General features: G+C 49.4%; 1 protein-coding gene across 4 annotated transcripts in view; it reads left to right on the plus strand.

The window, feature by feature from the left end:
- The window catches only part of CLIP2 (CAP-Gly domain containing linker protein 2), a 112,881-nt gene that overhangs the window by 17,503 nt on the left and 68,325 nt on the right, over nucleotides 1-27,053 (plus strand). For all 4 annotated transcript variants that reach the window (XM_073215189.1, XM_073215190.1, XM_073215191.1 and 1 more), the window contains exon 3: nucleotides 11,635-12,188. In XM_073215189.1, coding sequence (XP_073071290.1) covers nucleotides 11,635-12,188 — 554 coding nt within the window. The remainder of the gene's footprint in view (nucleotides 1-11,634; nucleotides 12,189-27,053) is intronic.

The following is a 27,053-nucleotide window of genomic DNA, read 5'->3' on the forward strand; positions in this document are numbered from 1 at the left end:
CTTCTCTGCAGTTGAAAATTGTGATTGTTTCTTATTTTTCACTTTGATAAATGATGCTGAGATGAACCTCTTTGATTTATGAAATCCTGTGCTGGTTACCCTCTAGCCAGTGGGGAAGACACTGTCCACCTCATCTGACTGGCATGGAAGTTTGGAGGACAGAAAGCAGCCAGAGGCCAGACTGGCCAATCTGGGCCCTGGGTGGGGTCAAGGAAAGTTTGAGCCAAAGATACAGGCAGTTGGCAGAACCGGGGCCCTGGCAGAGCCAAACAGCTGTGGGAAAGGGTGAGGAAGTTGTGTGGCAGTCTGGCCTGCGGGCAGATCTACATGGGCAGGCCTGCCCAGTACCGCTTGTTGGAAGGCCCAGCCTTTACTCATGGGAGGCTTTCCTGAGCAATGAGAAGAAGCGCAGGGAAAGAAAACAGGGGGGAAGATGTTCCAGGTGGAGAGAACCATGGTGCAAAGGCCCTGAGGCATGAATGAGTTTGGTTTGTTAAGAGAAAGAAGGAGGCCAAGTCTGGGTGGGGAAGAGTGTGAAATGAGGTCGAGGAGGGCGGCAGAGGCCGGTGATGAAGGGCATGGGTTTGGATTTGACTTCAGTGTGGTGGTAGCAATAGGAGGGTATTAGAGGCATGACTTGGATGCTCACATCCCCCAGGCCCCCTTGTGGAGAGTGGGTTGTGGGGGTTGAGAGTGGGGGTGGAGGAAGTATATACCAGTGAAGGAGGTATATGGTCACCCAGACCAGGCTGTTTGCAACCCCTGGGAGGTCAAGTGGTCTACCACAATGAGTGGGCAGTCAGGGAAGACTTCCTGGAGGGAGTGTGAATGAGCTCAGCCTTGAGGATGGAGGGAATGTAAATACCAAGAGGAGAAGGAGGAGGACCTGCAGGCACTGGAGGAGGAGCATGTGGGCACAGATAGGCTGAACTTGATCTAGTGCTGGGGGTGGGAGTGGAGGGCCTTGTATAAGCAATTCTCTGAAGGGCACCAGTCAGGCCTGGCCCTGACCCTCTTCTCTACTGGAGAGAGCCTATAGCACTTTCTGGGTTCTTTCCACCTCCTCCCTTATCAAGAGGGGCCTGAATTCTGGCTCTGATCCAGCTCTAATGCCCCTCCTAGCCTGCCCCCTGCTGTGTGACCCTAGAAGAGTTACTTAACCTCTCTTAGCCACAAATGAGATAATAAGGTATCTCCTATGGGATTGAGTGAGTTAGTGAATGTGAAGAGCCTGCAGGCACAAAACTCATTGAAGAGTCATTTCTTTTCCTTTCACCCATCTGTACACTCATTACCAAAAAATTTGAGACACCTTTGCCCTTCTACTTAACCTAATCATTGCCACCACCGTACATTTTCTTCCAGTCTTTTTTCCTATCACACATACTGTGGTAAGCAGTTAAATCTTGGGCTTTACCCAAGTTTGCATCTTGCTTTTTCACGTTTTATTGCATTCCATGGGAGGTGCCTCCCTGTGCCGCTGCAGGGTCTGCTGGGAATGGCTACATGGTAGTCCCTCAAGGGAATGGGAATGGATCACAGTGTGTCATGCTGGTTGCTTCCTAGTCACCCTGAGGGTGGAGGCTGGATGGCCTGACTGTGAGCTGTTCCAGAGAGAGGAACTGCCACTCTGAATGCCCAATTGATTGCAGAGCCACGCCCCACGCCCCTGTGGCGTGATGGCTGCAGCTGGGCTCAGTGCTCTGGCGCCTGCTGTCAGAGCAGACACCCAGGCTCAGGGAGGGAGCAGAGCCAGGGTCAGCTGGCCCAGGCAGTGAAACCCTGTGACTGGGGAAGGGAGACTTATGTCCCCAGAGCTCCTACTCTAGGTTTCATCACAGGGAGCTCTAGGGAGGAGGGGTGGGTCGAAGCACCAGGGTAGGAGTGGCCACCCCACTGCTGTTGCAGCCTCAGGCTCCCTCACCTGCCCCAGGGAACTGGCTACCTGCTCTCCAAGGTGCTGGAGGTGCTCGCTGCTCTCTGAGGCTGGGTCCCTGCATGAGGGGCACTGGGACACTGGGGCAAGAGTGGTGGAGCTGGAGCCTGAGGGCGGCTTGGTGGTGGGGGCAGCAGTAAGCTGGAGTCCGCTGTGGGAGTCGGGGGGTGGCTGCCTCCCAAAGCATGAGCTCAGCCTCTGGGCAGAGGGTCTGGCCAAGGGCCATGCCTGGACTGATGGCCCCACCCTTCTCCCATATGGGACTGGGAGGGCCTGTGTTCATCCCCAGAGCTGTGACACACAAGCAGCAGCAGGGCCAAGGAGACAATTGGAGGAGGTCTCATACCAGGAGGGGGCCTAGGGGTGGTCAGAGCAGGTGCATAGGACTGAGATCCACCAGCAGGCAAAGGTGGGTCAGCGAGGTGGGGACAGCCCAGCCAGACAGAATGGAGCACCCCTGGAGGCTGCTTCAGATCAGGTGGTCAGGGAAGGCCTGGTCAGGTGGAGCCCCAGATTGTCTCAGCTCTGCATGCGTGGTTCATATTGTGGGCAGGTGGGCAGGTGGACAGGGTAGGAGGAATGATCTGCTCTCAGTGGGTTAGGTTGGTCACAGCTGTCCCCCACTGTGCCTGTGGCCTTTCCTCATTCTGGGGACCCAGGCACAGGAGGTCAAGGATGAGTGTACATGGGAGTTCCCCCTCAGGAGCAGGCATTTGGGACAGGTCCACCCTCTGTATCTTGTTCCCCTAAAAGGGCCTACATTGGGCTGGTCCCAAAGCTTTTCAGTTCTGCCTTATGGAGCTGGGGCCCTATGCTCTGCACCTCATGGGTGCTCCAAGCAGCCTGATGTGCCCAAGGTGGAACCCACAGAGCTTGGCGCAGGCCAAGGCTTAGATGCTGATCCCACCCCTGGTCCCCTGCAGGCGTATGCCTTTCACCTTGGTTTCTTTGTTCCTAGGAGGCAATTGGCCTCGTCCCATTTTAAACGACTTGTCCCAGATGTTGTGCAAACTTGGGCAGAATCAGGACCAACCTCCAGGCCTTGCTTTTGCAGAGCCCCCACGGGCCCCAGACAGCACTCACTCCCGTCAAGGTCAACTTCTCCGACTCTCTTAATCACATCCTAAACTTTTTAATGACGTCAGGATGGGGAAAGCCAAGTCTAGGTTTTCTGTGGCTGGGCTTCAGGGCGGGTGGGGGCAGGGCAGCCTTCTACTGCTCCTGACATCCGCAGTATTGACCCGCAGAGGGGGGCAGGGGCCCGGCAGCCAGCACCCGCCTGCCTTGGCGTGGCTGCAGCAGGCTCTTCCATGGGAAGCTGGCTCTGCTTTTTCCAGGGTGAGCCTCCCGCATCTTTCTCTCTCTGGCTGAGTCTGCTGGGTGGGGACTCTGTCCTCCTGGTTTGGGAGTGGGGGGAATGTAAGGGGATTTCTGAGTTCCATTTGGCTCCGGAAGGATGCTGAGCAGTCTTCGGGACTGCCCCTCTCCCCCACGCCCCAGGAGTGGGCTGGTAGAGGTTTCCTTCTTCAGGGCTGCTTGGAGGTAGCATGGGGGGTGGGGTGCTGGCCTGTGGTGGCCACTGGGGCTGGGCTCTGCCTTGGTCAAGGTGGGCTAGAAGAGGTGGACTCAGCCCTCCCTGGAGGCCATATTGGCAATGCTATCAGAGGGACAGACAGGAGGGTGGACTGGGTTAGGGGGCTCACGGTGGGAAAGCTGGCTATCCTGAGGAATGCTATGGAGACCCCACCCCTTCCTTTATGACCTCTGCCTTGAGCAGGGGAGAGGAAGGGGCTCAGAGTAGAAATCTGTTTCAGAGTTTGTGGGTCATTTATATATGTTGCTTTGGGGCCACCAGGGAGGGGAGGTCAGGGTCGTGGCCAGTCTGCATTTCAGCCTGGTCCTGGGATTCCAGGGAGGAAGAGGGGAGTTGGTATGGGCCCCGCCTCCAGGACTTGTGTTCCTGGTGCGGCAAAGACGTGGACCCTAGCAGCCTGGGAGGCAGGCTGTGCAAACCAAGGAAGAACTGGAGCCCCATGGGATGGCTGTGCTGATAAGCAGTGTTGGAGCTGGTCTAATGGGCAGGCAGGGTTTCCATAGGTGACACAGAGGAAAGTGCTGTACTTTAAGGCCAGGATGACCATATTCTCCCTGGGACAGTCCTAGTTTATGCCTGTGGTCTTGGCATGGTGCTATATTAATAACGCCTCCTTTCTCTCCAAGGTGTATGGCTGTGGATGATAAATCATGTGATCACCTTACTTACTGCCTCTCCTAAGCCATCACAGTGCTCATTAGCACATTAAAGGCTCTGACAAGTCCTGCAGCAAAAATAACCATAACTTTGTTTAAACTGCTGTTACTCAAGCTTGTTTTCAATTTTTATAATACCTTTTAATACCCTGTGGAACTACTTTCTGTGGAACATTTAGGGAACTGACCAAGCCCTAGCATAGGTGCACTTTTTTCCCTCTGGCCTTCAGGAGCAGAAGGCTGACCTCATCATGCCTTCCGTTCATGGCATATTGTCATTGTGGGTTCCTGCAAGGCCACTCTTGTATGTTTTCTTTTAGGAGTGATTCCTTTTTATCGTGTTCTAGTTCGCACTGCCCATCACCTGGCCTTCATGCCTGTGTGCTGTGTGTTGGGACAGTCTTTCTCATCAAGTGTCACATCAGAAACACTTTCCCATGTAACCTGGAAGAATTATGTTTAAAGGTTGCTCACTAATCTGAAAGACTTGACCATAGTTTATAAAACTGCTCCCCAATTCGGGGGCACTTAGATTCAGATTTTTGTTTGGTTGTTCGCTTATTTGTTTTGTGAATGACAAGAAGTCAGTTTTTTTCCTTTCTAAATTATTTCCTTGGGAAATGGGCCAAAAATTACATTCCATGTTCTTCTTAAAAATATTTTGTCTTCTTAAAAATATTGAATTTCATTTTTATTACATCTTATTACCATAGTAACATGCGTTCATTATAAAAGTCAAAGGTTAACATAAAAAGTGATCTCTGGAGGGAGTTGTAAATTTAGGAGTTATTTCTTCTGTAGAATTGCTAGAGCTTGATGAATAACTGGGCAGTGGGGCAGGGAGATGAGCAATAGGGTTTGTGGCCTGATGGGGAGGATAGAGGAGAAGCTCTTGTAATGGGCCACTTTGGTTCAGAATGTCAAATGTGAGAGCCTGGGGGACATCCAGGAGGAGGCAGCTGCTATCTGGGCAGGTCTGACAGCCAGGGAAGGGATCTGGACTGAAGAACAGCTGTGCCCCAATTTTATTCTGTATCTTCCTGTGTCATTTGGGTCTTTTACAAGGAGAACTTATGAGTGTCTTAAAGAGAGCAGAAATGTGTCAGCATGTGAGCAGTAGTGACAGCTTCAGGGGGTGGTTCGATTGTAGGGGAGCACAGTGTAGATCAGGGTTCCCTAGGTACTCACCAGAGGAGAAGGATTTCTCCTGCTTCCTGCCCTCTCCCTGCCCACTCTGGGCGTTGGAGACAAGTCAGGGACTTCGTACTTCTGTCTCTTCTTCCTGTCTGTTGTTCGTGGGGTCTGTAGAGAATTCACATGAAGGTTAGATGGCCACCTGTCCAGGTGTGGGCTGGGCTGGGACCAGAGGTGTGCTGGCACCAGAACCAATTGGCTCATAAGAACCAATTATGAAATTGTCAGGAGTTTTGCAAGCTAAATGTTAAACACAGCCATTATTTACAAAATCAGATTGTGTGAACTTAAAATGAAATAAATTATATTGAAAACATAGGTAATAAGTATTCAAAGCTCATGACTTCTAGCAGCACTTCTTGTACTGTACTGTTTATACCACTAATGCTGTGTGATTTCACTACTGGTAAAATACTGCTATTTACTACTAATAAGATTTTATAGTATCTGTGTTTTTGAGGTTATTTATTCTACATGGAAATACTATATAATCACTTCCCAACTCTATGTTTAGTGACATCATGCCTGTAGCCTGAAAGTGACCATGGGGGAAGTATTTTTACATTTTGGAGATTGGCAGATGCTACAAATCAGGTTTTTTTTTTCCTCCTGGGGAGCTAGTTGTTAAGATTTTACCAGCATACACAGGTGGAGAAAGGAGCAGACTTTGGAGAAGACCATCAGGGTGGGCAGGGGTGGAGGAGGCAGAGGCACCTGTCCCGTCCAGGAGCACGAGCCTGGAAGGGAGGGTGGATGGCAGAGCTGGGCACCACAAGGCCAGAGAGGGGCCACTGCAGTGCAGCGAGGTGGCTCTGGGGTCCTCACGACGGGGAGGCATCTGAAGCTGAGGTCAGAGAAGGACTGAGAAGCAGATGGGTGGATGGAACCACTTCTTGTGGTGGGGAAAAACACCCACCACAAGAAGAGCAGACAACCAAGTAATATCTAAACATGGCCCTGCTTGTGTTTTGTGTTTTAAGTACAGGCGTACCTCATTTTGTTGCACTTCGCTTCACATACTTTGTTTTTTTTACAGATTGAAGGTTTGTGGCAATTCTGTGAGAGCAAGTCTGTCAGAGCCATTCTCCAGCAGCATTTGCTCACTTCGTGTCTCTGTCACTTTTTAGTAATTCTCCCAATATTTCAAACTTTTTCATTATTATGTTCATTTGTTACAGCGATCTGTGATCAGTGATGATGACTTGCTGAAAGCTCAGATGATGGTTAGCATTTACCAACAGTGAGGTTTTTAATGAAGGTGTATACATTTTTTTAGACATAACACTATTGCACACTTAATAGACTGCAGTATAGTGTGAACATAATTTTTATATGTGCTGGAAACCAGCGAATTCATATGACTCGCTTTATTGCGATGTTTACTTCATTGCGGTGGTCTGGATGAAATTGCACCGTCTCTGAGGTTTGCCTGCACACAGTGTATATAATGCGTGTGTGTGCACAGGATGAAGCCTGGAGGGCCAGTGCCAAGATGCTAAGTGTGATTATGTTTGTGTGATGGGATGGAACTGTAGTAGTTTAAATTTTTTTAAAAAATTAGTAACTGTTTTCAAAATTTTCTGCAGTAGACGTGAGTGATCTGTGTAATAAACATTTAAATAGAGGGAAAAAAGCTTGTTTGAAGAGGGAATAGAGTGGGGGACAGCAGGAGGGGGCTGCAGTGGGGGAAGCTGTGTTTTGTGTGCAGGGGGTGTTCATGCCACATGCAGGTTCTATGGAAAAGCTGGTGTTGAAGAGGGGGAGAGATGGTCTAAACAGGTTCCATGGGAAACCAGAGGGAAATGGAGTTTTTCTTCTAAAACATGGGGAAAATAGGCTGGCCTCAGGGAGGTATGAATGTGGAAGGAAGACCAGGTAAACTGGAGGTTGCCTGGAGTGAGCCTCAGTTGCCCTGATTGAAGAAATGGGAACGATTCCCTGCAGCTTGTAGGCTTCTATCTTGGGAGTAGGGCTGCCTCTGAGCAAGCCACAGTTCAGTTTGCATTGAGGGCCTGCTGCCTGGCACCCGACTGGGTGCTAGAGAGGACACAGCCTCCTGAGCTTCTGTTTAGGTCCAGGAGGCAGACATACCCAGGTGGAGATATAGGATAAGTCTTGGAAGGATAAAGGGGGTAGAGGCTATGCGGTGGGCTGGCTTCAGATGAAGCAGTCAGGGCAGGTTTCTCTGAGGAGGTGAGGGAATGCTGTGTGACTGTCTGGGGCTGAGGTTCTGGGATGTGCTCCCATCTCTATTCATAGCGAGCCTTCTCTCTGCAGCCCAGGCCCCCACGATCTTGGTCTGGTCCCACTAGGCAGGTGGCCGGGAAGTCGTAGCTGCAGACCTGTTGTTCCTCCTGCCCCAGCCCCTTGCTGGGCCGTCACTTGGCCCTGCCTGCCATCCCCAGTGCCTGACCCTGGGTGCTCAGCAAATGGGGTCACGAGTGGCTGAGATTTGGCAGGTATGGAAAAGGCCCGTCCCCACTTCCCCAGGCAGGTGGGACCGAAGTCCTTGTGGGAGGAGGGGCAGATGTGTTCTCACCTGGACACCCACATTAGCCCCCCCGACCCACCATGGGACCAGGCCACCAGCTGCTGCCACCCCATACCATGTTCTTTAGCTCTTTTCATCAAAGTTCTACTTTGAACTTCAAACTGGCAGTAAATCCCCACTTGTCTTGTGTCTGGGGAAAGGACCAGCTGTGCACGTCATGTTTAAGTCTGTTGCTTTCTTGGGGGTTTGCTGAGCCACTGCTGCTGTGTGGAAGCTCAGAGGGAGGGAGAGAGGGAGGCTAGGCCAGGCCCTACCCTCAGGGAGCTTCCAGAGCCTGCCTCAGAGGCTATGAGGATATGGATGAGGGGGCCAGCGGTCCACCAGGTCTGACAGCTCTGCATACACAGCTACTCTTCTAGAAGAGGAGGTGGGACATGCGGAATATTAATGCCGACCAGGACCCTGGTTATTTCCCACCTAGCCCTTTGTCCCATGGGGAAACCGAGGCCCACATACGGGAAGGGGCTTGGTCAGGCCTAGCCAGGGTGGCTAATGGCCCCTTGGAGGGAAGGGTGCACTCTGTCGGGGTTCTCCATGCCTTCCCAACCTCAGGGGCTGAAAGCTGCCCAGTGTGAGTAGGGATTTGATGAGGGCTTGTCCCTGGGAGGTTGGAGCGGCCTAGTGCTCCAAAGAGGGAAAATGAAATGTAACATCCAAGCGCGGGTGCCACAGGCTTGTGATCTGGATTTTAGCAACTGTTGAAACAACTGATCCCTGGATCTGTGACCCCTGTAAGGGCTGAAGTGGGGAAGAAAGATCACCTGAGGGTCTGCCTGAATCGGGACAGCTGGGGGGACAGCTGAATGGGCAGCTTCTTGCCAAGAATAGGCACACTGGGTCCCCCTGGACCCAGGACCCTCCTCTGTGCTCTGAGCAAAGGGAACAGGTGGTGACAGGCTCTTACCTGGGCCACAGCGGTTCGGCTCAGTTAGACATCATAGGGCACCTTGGCACAGGGAAGTATTCTAGGAAAGGATACGGGGGGGTGGTGTGTGCCCATGTGCCTTACCAGGGAGCCGGTGACGGGGAGGGCTCTGAGCCTGACCAGCTGCGCCCAACCCCTGCCTAGGTAACTTTGGGCAAGTTTCATAACCTCTGTTGCTTAATATGCAAGATAAATGTAATGTATAGGAAGTGTCTGTTCCCCTGGGGGCATGTAGTTGATTCTTCATAAATGTAGCTGTTATTTTAATAATGATCATATTGACACCTTGTTGCTGATGGGTCCTTGGGCAGTATTACCAGGCAGCCAGGGCCTAGGGTTCCTAAATTTGTGGCTTCCTCCCCCTGTAGCTGCTTTCAGAGCAGGTTTTCCCAAGGCAGGTGCCCACCTGGCCTGGTGAGTGGGAGAGCCCTGTGGGGGAGGGGTTGTGTTCTGGATCCCACCAGAAACTCCTTGTAGTGCAGGATTGTCCTAGGCCAGGACCGAAGACCCTGAGGAGCTCAGCCAAGCACAGGGAGCCAGCAGGATGGTGTCTGTGTGAGTCGGTGTTACACTTGGTATTTTATGCTGACTGCAGAGGTCTCAGCCACCCCCCTGGTTTTAACCAGTGGTAGAGCCACTTGCCCAAGGTCACCGGAACCTGCCTGGGAACCCTTCTTCTGCCTCCTGGGCCTTTTGTAGTTTAGAGTTTTTTTTGTAATCCCTTAGTTTTCCTATAAATCATTCTCATCAGATAACAATAGCCAGCACTCACTGCTCACTTTCATGCACCAAGCACTGATCCCATCATCACACAACAGCCCTGGGGAAGAGGTACAGGCGAGGACACCCAAATGAAGCTGGGACTGCTGGTCTGTGTGGCTCCAGGGCCTGCTCCCTCTGCTGTGGCCTCCATCTCGTGGGATCTCAGCCTTGGACCACCCAGCCGGGTCCCAAGCAAGGTTTTTCTCTAAACAAGAAACCAAAGGGGACTTCCCTACGCAGGAAGGAATGAAAAACAAGGTTGTTGCCTCTTTACAGGGAACTGTAGGGTTTGTCCAGGTTCTGGGAAGTAGGTCCATTCAGGGGAATCAGGATTTGAAGTATAGTAGTTTGGGGCTTGGCGTGGCGTGTGCTTAATACACATGTGTTGGATGAATGCCAGGGCCTTGTACCAAGAGCCGAAGGTCTTTGGCCAGAGCTTATCTCTGCTGCCTGTTACCTAGGAGCCTAGAAAAAGCACCTGGTGTCGCCAAACCTCAGTTTCCTCATCTGTAAAATAAGAATAACAAATCATAGGATTAACTGTGAGGGTTGGATGAGCCACTGTCAGTCTCTTTGCAAAGAATATCAATTAATTGGTGTGATTATTCTGGTTGTTAATTAAGTTCAACAGTGAAGCTCGTTGATGTCCCAGGCCAGCTCACGGTTCAGAGGTATACCCTCCCCCATCAGGAGCCCCCATCCTGGCTGCCTAAACCCTGAGTGGCCACCTGCTTTCCCACCACTGCTGCCAGTATCCTAGACAGAGATTCCACATGCTTGGCCTTGGATGTTGGGCCCCTGCCTTGGAGTTGTGTGGCTTCCCCATCTGCCGGAAGCTCTTTCTTAGCAATTGGCTTCCAGCCCTGAGACCGCATACAGCCAGGCCTGAGGCCTGGGGGTTCTTCGCCACGGGTGAAAGGAAGCAGCTCTCATGGGAGCTGCTGCCTTGTAGCCCCTCCCTTCGCTGCCCATGGAAAGACCAGAAACATAGGCAGCTCTGGTGGGGGCGTGGCAGTGTCTGCTTGCGTCCTGTCTACCTCCGTGAATCACAAGTAGGAGAGGAGAAGGATAAGACCTTCTCTGCCTGACACTTAGCCTGTCAGGGTGGCGGGCAGCCTCAGGACCTTGAAGTGCAAATAGATAGGCTTCCTGAATGCCCATGTGCACAGTAGGCCCTGCGTGGGGCCCAGGAGCCAGACACACATGAAGCACAGTGGGTTGAAGCCCTGCCTTATTCTGTGAGTAACCTTGTGTATACTGCTTCCCTTCCCTTCCTTTTCCAAGTCTGTAGCACTTCAGAACCGGGCTGGGAGGCAGGTGCCCTTTCTGGGTGTGAGTCCCATTTCTGCTGTGCGACCTTGGGCATGGCCCTAGCTTCTTGAGCTTTAGGACTATTCTTCCTATAAGGAGGGGCTGGATCAGGGCATCCCTCAGCCCAATTTAGACCAGAGAGGCTGGAGTTCATGCCTTCTGCTTCCTCTCTCTGTCTTTCCCTGGCTTTAGGCTCTAGAGTAAGAGGGTTTTCCTGGCTCCTCCTTGCCCCAAGATGTATATGGCTGTGGCCAGTTGTCAAGGAATAGGTTGGGAGCCTTTTGTGGAGCCCAGAGCTGTCTAGGGGAGAGGGTGGGGAGCATGGAGACCACTCACAAAATGTGAGTCCCACCTGGAGCCATGGATGGGCTCAGGTTAACAGCTGATGGCCTGAGCCCGTGGGGTGGAGTGTCAGCTTGTAACCCTCAAGAACTGGGTCATTCCAGGTGACCCTGAGCAGTGAAAAATGTTGCTTCTCAGAAAGTGTTCTCCTGAGCTTTTAATCCTTAGACTTTTTCAGAGGGGTGGGAAGAGTAGGGAGAGACCTAGGGATGCCCAGGGCCACACTGCCAGCTATGTCTGCCTCAGTTTCCCCATCAGTTAGCTAGCCCTGGTACCTTCCAGCTCCAACTCTGTGTTCCTGGGGCTGCTGGGGGTCCAGCTCCCTCTCAAGCCCTAACCATTGCCTCTCCCCTCACTCCACAGGCTCCCCGCTGCACAAGCAGGCTTTGGGCCCCTCCTCTGTGGTGGCAGCTGCCGCCCCCGAGAAGCCCAACCCGAAGGTGGCAGAGGTGGGCGATGACTTCCTGGGGGACTTCGTGGTGGGCGAGCGGGTGTGGGTGAATGGCGTGAAGCCAGGCGTGGTGCAGTACCTCGGCGAGACGCAGTTCGCACCAGGACAGTGGGCCGGCGTGGTGCTGGACGACCCCGTGGGCAAGAACGATGGTGCCGTGGGCGGTGTGCGCTACTTTGAGTGCCAGGCCCTGCAGGGCATCTTCACACGGCCATCCAAGCTGGCCCGGCAACCCACAGCTGAGGGCTCGGGCAGCGATGCCCACTCGGTGGAGTCACTCACTGCCCAGAACCTGTCACTGCATTCAGGCACGGCCACACCGCCACTGACCAGCCGTGTCATCCCGCTGCGGGAGAGTGTCCTCAACAGCTCGGTTAAGACAGGCAATGAGTCGGGCTCCAACCTCTCAGACAGTGGCTCCGTGAAGCGGGGTGACAAGGACCTGCACTTGGGAGACCGCGTGCTGGTGAGTGCCTTCCCCCTGCCACTCCACCCAACACGGGCAAGCTGGACCCCGGGGGCTGGGCAGGGATGGCACTCAAGGGGCCCCACAAGTTCCAGGCTGGGGCACCCACTCCTCTTAAGAACCACACAGAGTGCCAGTGAGATGGGAAAAGGGAGCTCTGGAGACTGTCACTGTGTGACCCTGGGCAAGTGTCTTAACCTTTCCGGACCTCAGTCTTGCCAACCATAAAATGGAATTTTAATAATACCTCCCTTTTAGGTTGAAATGCATGATACATGTAGTGCTTTTAGACAGTGTCTGATACTAAATGGCCCATAAATGGTAGCTATTATTGATATCCATTGATCCCGCCTACCAGCATGGATGTGCCAGGCCTCTACTGGAAAAGGCCAGTGACTGGAGCATTCAGGACCCCTTGCCCAGGGCCAGTGGTTCAGACACCTACCCAACTGTAATTCAGAGTGATTACTGTTGCTGTGAAGGAGAGAATTTGGTCACTGTAGCCAAAGGGACCTCCAGCTGAGTCTTCCTGCTCAGGGTCTCTCTTCTCTGCTGGTCCCAGCAGTTGGGGCCAGGTTGGAAGGGGGCACTGGCCCCCAAATCTTTCAGAATCTGGATTTATCCTTCTGCATTCTGAACATGGCAGAGTTTTCCTGGCACCTGCTGTGGGTCATACCTGGCCTGAGAGCAAGGTAGACAGGACAGGGTCCTGTCCTGCCTTGCCAAACCCAGGTCCAGGGTGGCCGAGGTGGCCGGGACTGACCTCCAGGAGCAGGAGAATGCCTCTATTAGCTTCACCAGCCACAAACTTGCTTTGCATCTGGTCAAAGGTGTGAACAATTTTCACATTATTTATGAACATGATGTTGCTCCTCAAAGATATCTGTGCATCCTGGTTTCATCTGGGCCTCCACACTACCCCATGAGGCCTGTGTACTAGCTCAATAATCATGGGCAAACTTATTAATCCTCTCTGTGCCTCAGTTTCTTCACCTGTACAATGGGGATAATAGTTCACCTGTCTCATGTAGAGTGTTTAGAAGGTGCATGGCAGCAAGTAAGCTCCGGGAAGTGTTAGCTAACATCAGCATTAAAGTCCGTGAAGGGGGGTCCCAGGTACAGTGAGGCGCTCAGAGCTCAGGGAGCCTCTGTGAAGGCGCCCTGTGACTTGGGATGGCTTGGCTGTCCTTGGGTCCACTGGGCGAGTGCTTGATGGGAGCAGAGGCCTGTGCCAAGAACTTTCCCATGGAATCCATTTCCTCTTCAGTTCTGGGGGCCCTGGTCCCTGGAGGAACCTCTGCAAGGGTGAGAGGGAGACCTGGAGATCACCTCCCTGGAAGAGTGTTATTTAAATGGAAGTTTTGTCACATGCCTGTTTGAGCTAGATTGGCAGAATTTTCAGATGCAAGTTAGAGTTCTGCTCTGGGCTACATGAATTCACCTTTTACTCTACAAGCCTGTGAGGCAGATGTTCATTATTCTGTTTTACAGACCAGGCCTGAGACTCAGAGGCCTGGGTGTCCCACAGCACCTGCAGCGGCAGTGGCTGAGCTGGGCCCATAGGCTGGGCAGCCTGCCTCTGTCCTTCCCTTACTCTGCCCCAGTTCACACACAGATATCCTTCCTGACCAATGCCTGAACTTCCCCCAGCAATGATCTGATCTTTTCCTCCCTGATTTCCTTTTCTAAAATCTTCCTCCATCCCCAGCTCTCCCCAGGCTTGGCCTGGGTGAGTCTGGGGTCTCTTGCTCTGGATGAGTATTCAAGGGTCCTTGGTGTCCTGGGTGGGATATGTGGCAGTAGTGAGAGCAGAGAAGTGAAGTGACTTGTCCAAGGTCACGCAGCATTTTTAGAACACGTCTGGCAAAGCTGGGAAAGACATAGGCTTGGTGGTCTAGCGCTCCCAGGCCATCTCTCTTTTCCTTCTGCTTGGGGAAGCCCATCACCCTCTTTGGTCCTGGGCAGCTTCCAGGCCCAGGGAGCATGTAGGGGGCACTTGGCTGCCTAGCTGGCCTGAGATGTGGAGAGCTATTGTGTGTTCCCCTCTGAGCCTGTAGGAGCCCTAAGGTATCCCAAAAGCCCATTCTAGGAGGTGGGTTTTCAGGAAGTTGGCTTCAGAAGCAGTGTGGCTTGGTGTAGAGGAGTCACCCAGGCAGCCATCAGTTTGGGATTTAGGTCACAGAAGAAACAAGGCATTCCAGGTTGGAATTGTGGAACAGCAGGAACTGAGCCTGACCTTGTAGAGAAGGCAGGTTGAGACCTTGTGACAGGAGGGGCCGGGGCAACAATCCCACGTGAGGGTCATTGACCAGTGAGAGCTGGTCCAGACTTTCAGGCTTGCTGTGCCCCCCACTGGGCCCCAACTGCTTGCTGTATTGGTAAGGTCAGTGAGGCTCAGAGAAGGCAAGCTCTTGCCCAGGGCAGGTCATGGGCAAGGCTGGAACAGAGCTCCCGGCTTCTACCTACCAGCCCCATAATGTCTTCTGTATCTCCCACCCTCAGTGGACCCCACAGAGCAGGTGGGGGGTTGGAAATGTCCTGGTCAGTGGCAGTTGACAGTGTGGGGTATGATTAGCAAGGATTAGAGGAGGCTGTCTCAGAAAGGAGCTGGCTAGTTACTTGTGGCTCTAAGAGGTGCCCTAGGGCCAAGGCCCCGAGGAGATAAATGGGATGTCATCACTGGGTGGTGGAAGACCTGCTGACCCCCAAAGATGTCAGATGGTAAAGAGGTTGCTGTGGCATGGAGTGTTCTGGAAGTAGTTGCTGAGTGGGGTTTGGGGTGAGGGTGATTATTAGGGATTTTAGCATCTGTGAAGGGTCAGACAGAGGGAGAAGAGAGGCCAGTTGGAGTGCCAGGCCACCGGGGCAGCTCTGGAGTGAGATTGTCCATCACGGGGTCCCTTTGTCTCACTCAGTCACTCGGTGTGGCTGCTGCAGTGAGGGGCTCCCGAAGCAGGTGGCCAGGCCTGCTTGCAGGATGTGCGTAGAGCATCTCTGTGTAGGTGAAGTCTCTGTCCTTTCACGTGCTGGCCACAGAAGCGTCCTGAGGCGGGTGGACTAAGACTTCGCAGAGAATCTCTTGTGCTGCTGGCATCCCTCCCTGCGCATCTCAGAGCTCGAGCGGAGGCCAGCCTAGCCTTGCAGATAACCCAGAGCCACAGGCACATGAGCAAGCCGACCAGCCCAGCCCTTCCCTCCCCGCTTTGCCCATGGGTTCTCTGCAGGGCTGTACCACCAGCTGCCCTTTGGCAGCTGGCCTGGTTAGGTGCGGGAACAGTCTCCTGAGAGAGATGGATTCTAAGAAATGAGGAACGAGGTTTTCTCTCTGCCGGTCCCTCCCTTCCCCTGAGGCCCCAGGTCAACTTGAACAGACACCTAGCTAGGGCCATCTGTGGGGTGGGGGGAAGGTGGGCTCTGAGGTTGTACAGGCCTGGGTGTGAGCTCAGCTCCACCCCTCACAGCAGCATGACCCGGGGCAGGGGACAGCATACAGTGTCCTCGCCTTTAAAATGGGGCTGATGTTCCCACTTCCCGGGATTTGTAAAAACCTAATAAGGAAGACTCCCAGCATGTCGTGGGCCCGAAGGAAATACTGGTTTTCTTCCATTGCTCTGGGTTTCATTTCTTCCCCGTGGAGTTTTCATGGTCAAGGCACAATGCCGTGATGCCCAGGTTGAGACCTGGCTCCAGCTGGGGCCGTCCTGGGGGAGGGTGTGCTGGGGAGCTCCTTGCAGAGGGAATTCACATCTGTTGTGGGGGAGTGGGGAGGAGGAGGGGATTCGGTGTTCCCAGCCCAAAGGGCCTTCATCTCAGGCTCCACGGATGGGGGACCAGCCAGGAAAGCAGGGGGCCCCCGTCTGCCTGGCTCCCTATCTCTGTAAGAGGGCTTCTGGCTGGATGGCACAGGGCATGGGGCAAGAGCCCCTTTCTGGCCTCCCCAGAGGGGCAGGGGCAGGGCCTGTGTGGTCAGCTCCACCCCAGGCTAAAAAGGCTCCAGAGCTGCTCACTTTCACCCAGGGTCACAGTGGGGGTCCTAGCATGAGTGTGCATGGCCTCTGTCCTGCCCCGACTTCCCCTTTCCTTTCGAGTGTATGTGTGCTTGGAGGGACAAATGACCATTCCCCTGCTGCTGGGCTGGGGAGAGGCCCTCTAACTTAGTTGGGGGAGTGGGCTGGGCCACTTCTCACCTAGCACTAGTGTCTCTGAGCCTCAGTTTCCTCTTCTGTAATATTTTTTTTTTTTTTTTTTTTTTTTTTTTTTTTTTGGTTTTAAGATCATTTACATTTTTATTCTATTAAAGCATGCTTTGTATTTTTTTTTTTTTTTTTTTTTTTTTTTTTTTTTGAGAGGGCATCTCTCATATTTATTGATCAAATGGTTGTTAACAACAATAAAATTCAGTATAGGGGGGTCAATGCTCAATGTACAATCATTAATCCATCTCAAGCCTAATTCTCGTCAGTCTCCAATCTTCTGAAGCATAACGAACAAGTTCTTACATGGTGAACGAATTCTTACAGAGTGAATAAATTCTTACATGGTGAACAGTACAAGGGCAGTCATCACAGAAACTTTCGGTTTTGATCATGCAATATGACCTATAAACCATCAGGTCAAATATGAATATTCATTTGATTTTTGTACTTGATTTATATGTTGATCCCACATTTCTCCTATTATTATTATTATTTTTATTTTTAATAAAATGCTGAAGTGGTAGGTAGATGCAAGATAAAGGTAGAAAACATAGTTTAGTGCTGTAAGAAGGCAAATGTAGATGATCAGATGATCAGGTGTGTGCCTATGGACTAAGTATTAATCCAGGCTAGACAAGGGCAGCAAGACATCCACGGATGCAGAAGATTTCTCTCAAAGCAGGGGGGGTGAGGTTCTGAGCCTCACCTCTGTTGATCCCCAAATTCTCACCTGATGGCCCCCCTGCGACTGTGCCTGTCTTAGGTTGTTCCTCCCTTGAGGAATCTTACCCGTCTCTGGCTAACCAGTCATCTTCCGGGGCCATACAGGGAAATGTAAAGTTGGTAAGTGAGAGAGAAGCCATATTGTTTGCAAAGGTTAGCTTTTTACTTCTTTGCAGATTTATGCACTGTGGCTTCTATGCCCAGCACTTGTCTCGAGGTATCTTTACCACCTGGAGGAATTATGATACTCGGTAAATTCGATATGAGGCACGAATTCTATTTAAAGTTTGTAATTAGGAAGGAAGAAGAAAAGCTATAGATGTAGCATATGAAGGAAACTTGGGAGGATTGATTATTTCTTTGACATATCTTCTTGTATAGTACCTTAAGTATGTATAGGTTTTAAACTACTAACTAATTTGCACACACATATTGACATAATAGGAATACGGTGACATAAACAAAGCAAATCTATAATTACCAGCCATCTCCAGTGAAGCCAAGAAAACCATTTAGGCACCCTAGGCATTTGTGAAAATTTATCTATGATATGATGGATATTTTCCAACTGTACTTGAACCATCAGACAAATTAAAGCAGCCCATTTCTGGGATCTGTTCACATCCCATATGTTCTTTTAACCATAGATAGTCTATAGTCATGAGATTTTGGGGTGCTACAACTTGCACCCCTCCCAACTCCTGGTTGAGTTCCAACAGTACAGGTCCAGTCAAATTCGTTGTCTCACTGTATGCACATGCCAGCCTAGACATCTCCCTCCTCCTTCTTATGGCAAGTCCAGGAGATGGTGGGCTGGATGCAGCCACAACCGCAGCATCGTCCGGATCCCTGTGGAGGCTTTTTGATGATCATCCCCCGGCACGAGTCCTCCAGAGAGTGCTGATGCCGGAAGCTCCTCCTCATATCGTATCTTAGTTCATTTTCTGGGTATCCAAGCTAGGCCTTGATCTTCTGCGTAGAAACAAACAGACCCTTTGCCCACACTTTGACATGCCCTCTATACCACTGTGCAGAGCTCATTGGAGGTCAGCACACAGTAACTGCTTTTTTTTTTTTTTTTTTTTTAATTAAGAGAAAGGAATATTATCAGAAAAGAGTACCTCCATAGCTGATCATCTGACACCCTTTAAGTGATCAACATTAAGGATATTTAAAGCATGCGTTGATCTTTGATTTACCAATAGTTTTATCCTGTTAAGGAGTAATCCCCCTTTCCCTTCTTTCTTTCTTTCTTTCTTTTTTTTTTTTTTTTTAAATTTTTAATCTACACTTACATGAAGAATACTATGTTTACTATGCTCTCCCCTATATCAGGTCCCCCCTAACAAGCACATTACGGTTACTGTCCATCAGCTTAGCAAAATGTTGTAGAGTCACTACTTGTCCTCTCTGTGTTGTGCAGCCCACCCTCCCCTTTCTCCCTCCCCCCCATGCATGCTAATCTTAATACCCCCCTTCTTCTTCCCCCCCCTTATCCCTCCCTGCCCACCCATCCTCCCCAGTTCCTTTCCCTTTGGTGCCTGTTAGTCCATTTTTGGGTTCTGTAATTCTGCTGCTGTTTTGTTCCTTCAGTTTTTCCTTTGTTCCTATACTCCTCAGATGAGTGAAATCATTTGGTATTTCTCTTTCTCCGCTTGGCTTATTTCACTGAGCATAATACTCTCCAGCTCCATCCATGTTGCTGCAAATGGTAGGATTTTTCCTCTTCTTATGGCTGAGTAGTATTCCATTGTGTATATGTACCACATCTTCTTTATCCATTCATCTACAGATGGACATTTAGGTTGCTTCCAATTCTTGGCTATTGTAAATAGTGCTGCGATAAACATAGGAGTGCATCTGTCTTTCTCAAACTTGATTGCTGCGTTCTTAGGGTAAATTCCTAGGAGTGGAATTCCTGGGTCAAATGGTAGGTCTGTTTTGAGCATTTTGATGCACCTCCATACTGCTTTCCACAATGGTTGAACTAATTTACATTCCCACCAGCAGTGTAGGAGGGTTCCCCTTTCTCCACAGCCTCGCCAACATTTGTTGTTGTTTGTCTTTTGGATGGCAGCTATCCTTACTGGTGTGAGGTGATACCTCATTGTAGTTTTAATTTGCATTTCTCTGATAATTAGCGATGTGGAGCATCTTTTCATGTGTCTCTTGGCCATCTGTATTTCTTTTTTGGAGAACTGTCTGTTCAGTTCCTCTGCCCATTTTTTAATTGGGTTATTTGTTTTTTGTTTGTTGAGGCGTGTGAGCTCTTTATATATTCTGGACGTCAAGCCTTTATCAGATCTGTCATTTTCAAATATATTCTCCCATACTGTAGGGTTCCTTTTTGTTCTATTGATGGTGTCTTTCGCTGTACAGAAGCTTTTCAGCTTAATGTAGTCCCACTTGCTCATTTTTGCTGTTGTTTTCCTTGCCCGGGGAGATATGTTCAAGAAGAGATCACTCATGTTTATGTCTAAGAGGTTTTTGCCTATGTTTTTTTCCAAGAGTTTAATGGTTTCGTGACTTACATTCAGGTCTTTGATCCATTTTGAGTTTACCTTTGTATATGGGGTTAGACAATGGTCCAGTTTCATTCTCCTACATGTAGCTGTCCAGTTTTGCCAGCACCATCTGTTGAAGAGACTGTCATTTTGCCATTGTATGTCCATGGCTCCTTTATCAAATATTAATTGACCATATATGTTTGGGTTAATTTCTGGGGTCTCTAATCTGTTCCACTGGTCTGTGGCTCTGTTCTTGTGCCAGTACCAAATTGTCTTGATTACTATGGCTTTGTAGTAGAGCTTGAAGTTGGGGAGTGAGATCCCCCCTACTTTGTTCTTCTTTTTCAGGATTGCTTTGGCTATTCGGGGTCTTTGGTGTTTCCATATGAATTTTTGAATTATTTGTTCCAATTCATTGAAGAATGTTGCTGGTAATTTGAGAGGGATTGCATCAAATTTGTATATTGCTTTCGGCAGGATGGCCATTTTGACGATATTAATTCTTCCTAGCCATGAGCATGGGATGAGTTTCCATTTATTAGTGTCCCCTTTAATTTCTCTTAAGAGTGACTTGTAGTTTTCAGAGTATAAGTCTTTCACTTCCTTGGTTAGGTTTATTCCTAGGTATTTTATTCTTTTTGATGCAATGGTGAATGGAATTGTTTTCCTGATTTCTCTTTCTATTGATTCGTTGTTAGTGTATAGGAAAGCTACAGATTTCTGTGTGTTGATTTTGTATCCTGCAACTTTGCTGTATTCCGATATCAGTTCTAGTAGTTTTGGAGTGGAGTCTTTAGGGTTTTTTATGTACAGTATCATATCATCTGCAAATAGTGACAGTTTAACTTCTTCTTTACCAATCTGGATTCCTTGTATTTCTTTGTTTTGTCTGATTGCCGTGGCTAGGACCTCCAGTACTATGTTAAATAACAGTGGGGAGAGTGGGCATCCCTGTCTGGTTCCCGATCTCAGTGGAAATGCTTTCAGCTTCTCGCTGTTCAGTATAATGCTGGCTGTGGGTTTATCATATATGGCCTTTATTATGTTGAGGTACTTGCCCTCTATTCCCATTTTGCTGAGAGTTTTTATCATGAATGGATGTTGAATTTTGTCAAATGCTTTTTCAGCATCTATGGAGATGATCATGTGGTTTTTGTCTTTCTTTTTGTTGATGTGGTGGATGATGTTGATGGATTTTCGAATGTTGTACCATCCTTGCATCCCTGGGATGAACCCCACTTGGTCATGGTGTATGATCCTTTTGATATACTGTTGAATTCTGTTTGCTAATATTTTATTGAGTATTTTTGCATCTACGTTCATCAGGGATATTGGTCTGTAATTTTCTTTTTTGGTGGGGTCTTTGCCTGGTTTTGGTATTAGGGTGATGTTGGCTTCATAGAATGAGTTTGGGAGTATTCCCTCTTCTTCTATTTTGTGGAACACTTTAAGGAGAATGGGTATTATGTCTTCTCTGTGTGTCTGATAAAATTCCGAGGTAAATCCGTCCGGCCCCGGGGTTTTGTTCTTGGGTAGTTTTTTGATTACTGTTTCAATTTCTTTGCTTGTAATTGGTTTGTTTAACTTTTGTGTTTCTTCCTTGGTCAGTCTTGGGAGGTTGTATTTTTCTAGGAAGTTGTCCATTTCTTCTAGGTTTTCCAGCTTGTTGGCATATAGGTTTTCATAGTAGTCTTTAATAATTCTTTGTATTTCTGTGGAGTCTGTCGTGATTTTTCCATTCTCATTTCTGATTATGTTGATTTGTGTTGACTCTCTTTTTCTCTTAATAAGTTGGGCTAGAGGCTTATCTATTTTGTTTATTTTCTCGAAGAACCAGCTCTTGGTTTCGTTGATTTTTGCTATTGTTTTATTCTTCTCAATTTTGTTTATTTCTTCTCTGATCTTTATTATGTCCCTCCTTCTGCTGACTTTAGGCCTCATTTGTTCTTCTTTTTCCAGTTTTAATAATTGTGATGTTAGACTATTCATTTGGGATTGATCTTCCTTCTTCAAGTGTGCCTGGATTGCTATATACTTTCCTCTTAAGACTGCTTTCGCTGCATCCCACAGAAGTTGGGGCTTAGTGTTGTTGTTGTCATTTGTTTCTATATATTCCTTGATCTCTATTTTGATTTGTTCATTGATCCATTGATTATTTAGTAGCATGTTGTTAAGCCTCCATGTGTTTGTGAGCCTTTTTGTTTTCTTTGTAGAATTTATTTCTACTTTCATACCTTTGTGGTCTGAAAAATTGGTTGGTAGAATTTCAATATTGTGGAATTTACTGAGGCTCTTTTTGTGAGCTAGTATGTGGTCTATTCTGGAGAATGTTCCATGTGCACTTGAGAAGAATGTATATCCTGTTGCTTTTGGATGTAAAGTTCTATAGATGTCTATTAGGTCCATCTGTTCTAGTGTGTTGTTCAGTGCCTGTGTGTCTTTACTTATTTTCTGCCCGGTGGATCTATCCTTTGGGGTGAGTGGTGTGTTGAAGTCTCCTACAATGAATGCATTGCAGTCTATTTCCCTCTTTAGTTCTGTTAGTATTTGCTTCACATATGCTGGTGCTCCTGTATTGGGTGCATATATATTTAGAATGGTTATATCCTCTTGTTGGACTAAGCCCTTTATCATTATGTAGTGGCCTTCTTTATCTCTTGTTACTTTCTTTGTTTTGAAGTCTATTTTGTCTGATATTAGTACTGCAACCCCTGCTTTCTTCTCACTGTTGTTTGCCTGAAATATGTTTTTCCATCCCTTGACTTTTAGTCTATGCTTATCTTTGGGTTTAAGGTGAGTTTCTTGTAAGCAGCATATAGATGGGTCTTGCTTTTTTATCCATTCTATTACTCTATGTCTTTTGATTGGTGCATTAAGTCCATTTACATTTAGGGTGACTATTGAAAGATATGTACTTATTGCCATTGCAGGCTTTAGATTCGTGGTTACCAAAGGTTCAAGGTTAGCTTCTTTAGTATCTTACTGCCTAACTTAGCTCGCTTATTGAGCTGTTATATACACTGTCTGGAGAGTCTTTTCTTCTCTCCCTTCTTATTCCTCCTCCTCCCTTCTTCATATGTTGTGTGTTTTGTTCTGTGCTCTTTTTAGGGGTGCTCCCATCTAGAGCAGTCCCTGTAGGATGCCCTGTAGAGGTGGTTTGTGGGAAGCAAATTCCCTCAGCTTTTGCTTGTCTGGGAATTGTTTGATCCCACCATCATATTTAAATGATAGTCGTGCTGGATACAGTATCCTTGGTTCAAGGCCCTTCTGTTTCATTGCATTAAGTATATCATGCCATTCTCTTCTGGCCTGTAGGGTTTCTGTTGAGAAGTCTGATGTTAGCCTGATTGGTTTTCCTTTATAGGTGACCTTTTTCTCTCTAGCTGCCTTTAAAACTCTTTCCTTGTCCTTGATCCTTGCCATTTTAATTATTATGTGTCTTGGTGTTGTCCTCCTTGGATCCTTTCTGTTGGGGGTTCTGTATAATTCCATGGTCTGTTCGATTATTTCCTCCCCCAGTTTGGGGAAGTTTTCAGCAATTATTTCTTTAAAGACACTTTCTATCCCTTTTCCTCTTTCTTCCTCTTCTGGTATCCCTATAATACGAATGTTTTTCCTTTTGTATTGGTCACATATTTCTCTTAGTGTTGTTTCATTCCTGGAGATCCTTTTATCTCTCTCTATGTCAGCTTCTATACGTTCCTGTTCTCTGGCTTCTATTCCTTCAATGGCCTCTTGCATCTTATCCATTCTGCTTATAAATCCTTCCAGGGATTGTTTCACTTCTGTGATCTCTTTCCTGACATCTGTGATCTCCTTCCGGACTTCATCCCACTGCTCTTGCATTTTTCTCTGCATCTCATCCCACTGCTCTTGCATTTTTCTCTGCATCTCATCCCATTGCTCTTGCATTTTTTTCTGCATCTCTGTCAGCATGTTCATGATTTTTATTTTGAATTCTTTTTCAGGAGGACTAGTTAGGTCTGTCTCCTTCTCAGGTGTTGTCTCTGTGATCTTTGTCTGCCTGTAGTTTTGCCTTTTCATGGTGATAGAGATAGTCTGCAGAGCTGGTACAAGTGACCGCTGGAAGAGCTTCCCTTCTTGTTGGTTTGTAGCCTTTTCCTGGGAGAATAGCGACCTCTAGTGGCTTGTGCTGGGCAGCTGTGCGCAGACAGGGCTTCTGCTTCCTGCCCAGTTGCTTTGGGGTTTATCTCCACTGTTGCTGTGGGCTTGGCCTGGCTGGGGCTGTTCCTCCAAAATGGTGGAGCCCCGTTAGAGGGGGAGCAGCCAGGAGACTATTTATCTCCGTAAGGGGCCTCTGTGCTCCCTGCTGCCCGGGGGGTTAGAGTGCCCAGAGATCCCCAGATTCCCTGCTTCTGGTCTAAGTGACCTGTCCTGCCCCTTTAAGATTTCCAAAAAGCACTCTCCAAACCAAAACAACAACAGCAACAATGAGAGAGGGAACAGAAAGGAAAAAAAAAAGAAAAAACACGCGATTTTTTTTTTTTTTTTCCTCAGGTGCCGGTCCCAGGCACCCGCGCACTGGTCCTGCTGCCCTGTCTCCCTAGCACCAGGGTCCCTGTCCTTTCAAGGCTTCCAAAAAGCACCCACCCACCGGTCCCGCAGGGAAGGAACGCTCAATATTCTTGGTCCTCAGGCACTGGTCCCACGCACCCGCTCACCAGTCCCGCTGCCCTGCCTCCCTAGCACCGGGGTCCCTGTCCCTTCAAGGCTTCCAAAAAGCACTTGGCAAAAAGAGAGAAAAAAAAAGGGGAAAAACGCGCGATTTCTTCCGTCCTCAGGTGCTGGTCTCAGGCACCCACCCACCGGTCCCACAGGGAAAAATGCGGGATATTCTTTGTCCTCAGGTGCCGGTCCCAGGCACCCGCTCACCAGTCCCGCCGCCCTGCCTCCCTAGCACCGGGGTCCCTGTCCCTTTTAGGCTTCCAAAAAGCACTCGCAGAAAAGAGAAAAAAAAAAGGGGAAAAACGCGCGATTTCCTCTGTCCTCAAGTGCCGGTCTCAGGCACCCGCCCACCGGTCCCGCAGGGAAAAACGGGGGATATTCTTTGTCCTCAGGCGCCGGTCCCAGCCACCCGCTCACCAGTCCCGCCACCGTGCCTCCCTAGCACTGGGGTCCCCGTCCCTTCAAGGCTTCCAAAAAGCGCTTGCCAAAAAGAGAAAAAAAAAAAAAAAAGGGGAAAAACGCGCGACCTCCTCCGTCCTCAGGCACCGGTCCCAGGCACCCGCCCCCAGGTCTCGCAGGGAGAAACGCGGGATATTCTTTGTCCTCCAGCGCCGTTCCCAGGCACCTCCTCACCGGTCCCGCCACCCTGCCTCCCCAGCAACGGGGGCCCGTCCCTCTAAGGCTTCCAAAAAGCGCTCGCCAAAAAAAAAAAACTGCTCCGGTTTCTCTCCACCCGCCGGGAGCCGGGGGGAGGGGCGCTCGGGTCCCGCCGGGCTGGGGCTTGTATCTTACCCCCTTCACAAGGCGCTGGGTTCTTGCAGGTGTGGATGTGGTCTGGATGTTGTCCTGTGGTCTCTATTTTAGGAAGATTTTTCTTTGTTATATTTTCATAGCTCTATGTGTTTTTGGGAGGAGATTTCCACTGCTCTACTCACGCCGCCATCTTGGCTCCCGCCGCATGCTTTGTCCTCTTCTGTAATATTTTTACCACCTTCTCCAAAATTCCCAGCACCCACCCATCCCCATGTTCCAGCTGATGGCAGTTCTGTGCCTCCCCGGAAGGGCAGAGCTGACGTCCACCACCCTCCTGCCAGGCTCTGCATGCTTGGCCTGCCCCTGCAGCTGCCTGCCTTCTCCTGCTGCACTTACCCTGTCAGGTCTGCTCACCACTTGCTCCTGCTTCTCCCACCTTAAAAAAAAAAACCATCCCCCCTGCCCCTGTCTCCCGCCAGCTGTTGCCTGTTTCTCTGTCCTCCCCACAGCTAGACCCCTTAAAGGGCCCGTCTGTGGTCATGGCTTCCAGCTGCTCGCTCCCATCGCCCTCTACTCCAGGGAGACTGCTCCCCCCAGGCACCAAGGGCCTTCATGTTGCAAATACAATGGTCAGTTCTGTCTTCATCTCATTTCAGCAGACTCGGCCACCATCCGTCTCTCCCCACCTCCCTCTGGAAGCTCTTTGTTCTCTCACATCTAAGATTCCGTGCATACTCTGGTTCCTCCTGCCTCCTTGGCTGCCCCTCCCTGCTGTTCCTCTTCCCAGCATCAGGTCAGAACATGGAGCCATCTAGGCCAGTGACTCAGAGCAGCCTGGGCATATGTGGGCATCACGCTGCCCAGGGTTGGCTCTGCAGTCCTGGCCTCGCCTGATCTCACAGTTACACGTCCAATTCCTATTCAACATCTCCGCTTAATCTGCATGAGTCTCTAGTGGCAGCTGTAACAAGTACCACAAACTGTGTGGTTTAAAACAATAGAAATTTATTGTCTCAGTTCTAGAGGCCGAAATCTGAAGTCAGAGGTGCCAGCAGAGCCACCCTTTCTCTGAAGGATCAAAAGAAGAATCTGTTCTTTGCCTTTGTCATAGGTTCTGGAGGCCACCGGCACTCCTTGGCTCGCCTTGGTGTGCAGGTGCATTGCTACAGCTCCTTCTTCACATGGCTTCTCCCCTCTGTGTGTCTCTGCCTCTCTTAGAAGGACACCGGTCATACTGGATTAAGGCCTACCCTAATGACCTCATTGAACCTTGATCCCATCTGAAAGACTGTTCTTATCGATCTTTTTATTTATTGAAGTATAGTTGATACAAAATATTTATTAGTTTCAGGTATACAATATAGTGAGTTGACAGTTACATGCATTATGAAATGCTCAACACAGTACGCATGGCTACCAAATGCCACCCTACACAGTTAGTACAATATTAATGACTATATTCCCTATGCTGTACTTTTTGCCCACATGGCTTGTTTTATAATTGCAAGTGTGTCCCTCTATCCCCATCACCTGTTTTGCCCATCCCCTCCCTGAAGGCAACCACAGTTTGTTCTCTGTATTTATGAGTCTGTTTCTGTTTTGCTTGTTTTATTTTTTTTATTCCATGCATAAGTGAAATCATATGGTATTTCTCTTTCTCTGAAAAGATCCTATTTTTAAATAAGTAACATTCACAGGTTCTGGGGATCAGGACTTCAGCATACCTTTCTGGGGGACACAATTCAACCCATAGCAGAACTCAGTTGTTTATCCACCCATCCCATCCCCATCTTCCCATCTTAGTAAATGGCACTTCTGTGTGTCCTGCTGCCCGGGCCAGGACCTTGCCTCCCTTTCTCTGCTCCTTCCCTGCCGTGTGACTTACCTCTGATGCCACCTCCAAAATGCAGCCAGATCGGTTCCCACCCCCATGTCCCCTGGCAGGCTCCCCTCTCTCAGACAGTGGAGCTGCATCCTCCACGCAGGTCCCTGCACTCCAG

The sequence above is a fragment of the Manis javanica genome, chromosome 10 (assembly GCF_040802235.1).
Source record: "Manis javanica isolate MJ-LG chromosome 10, MJ_LKY, whole genome shotgun sequence".
NCBI lineage: Eukaryota > Metazoa > Chordata > Mammalia > Pholidota > Manidae > Manis > Manis javanica.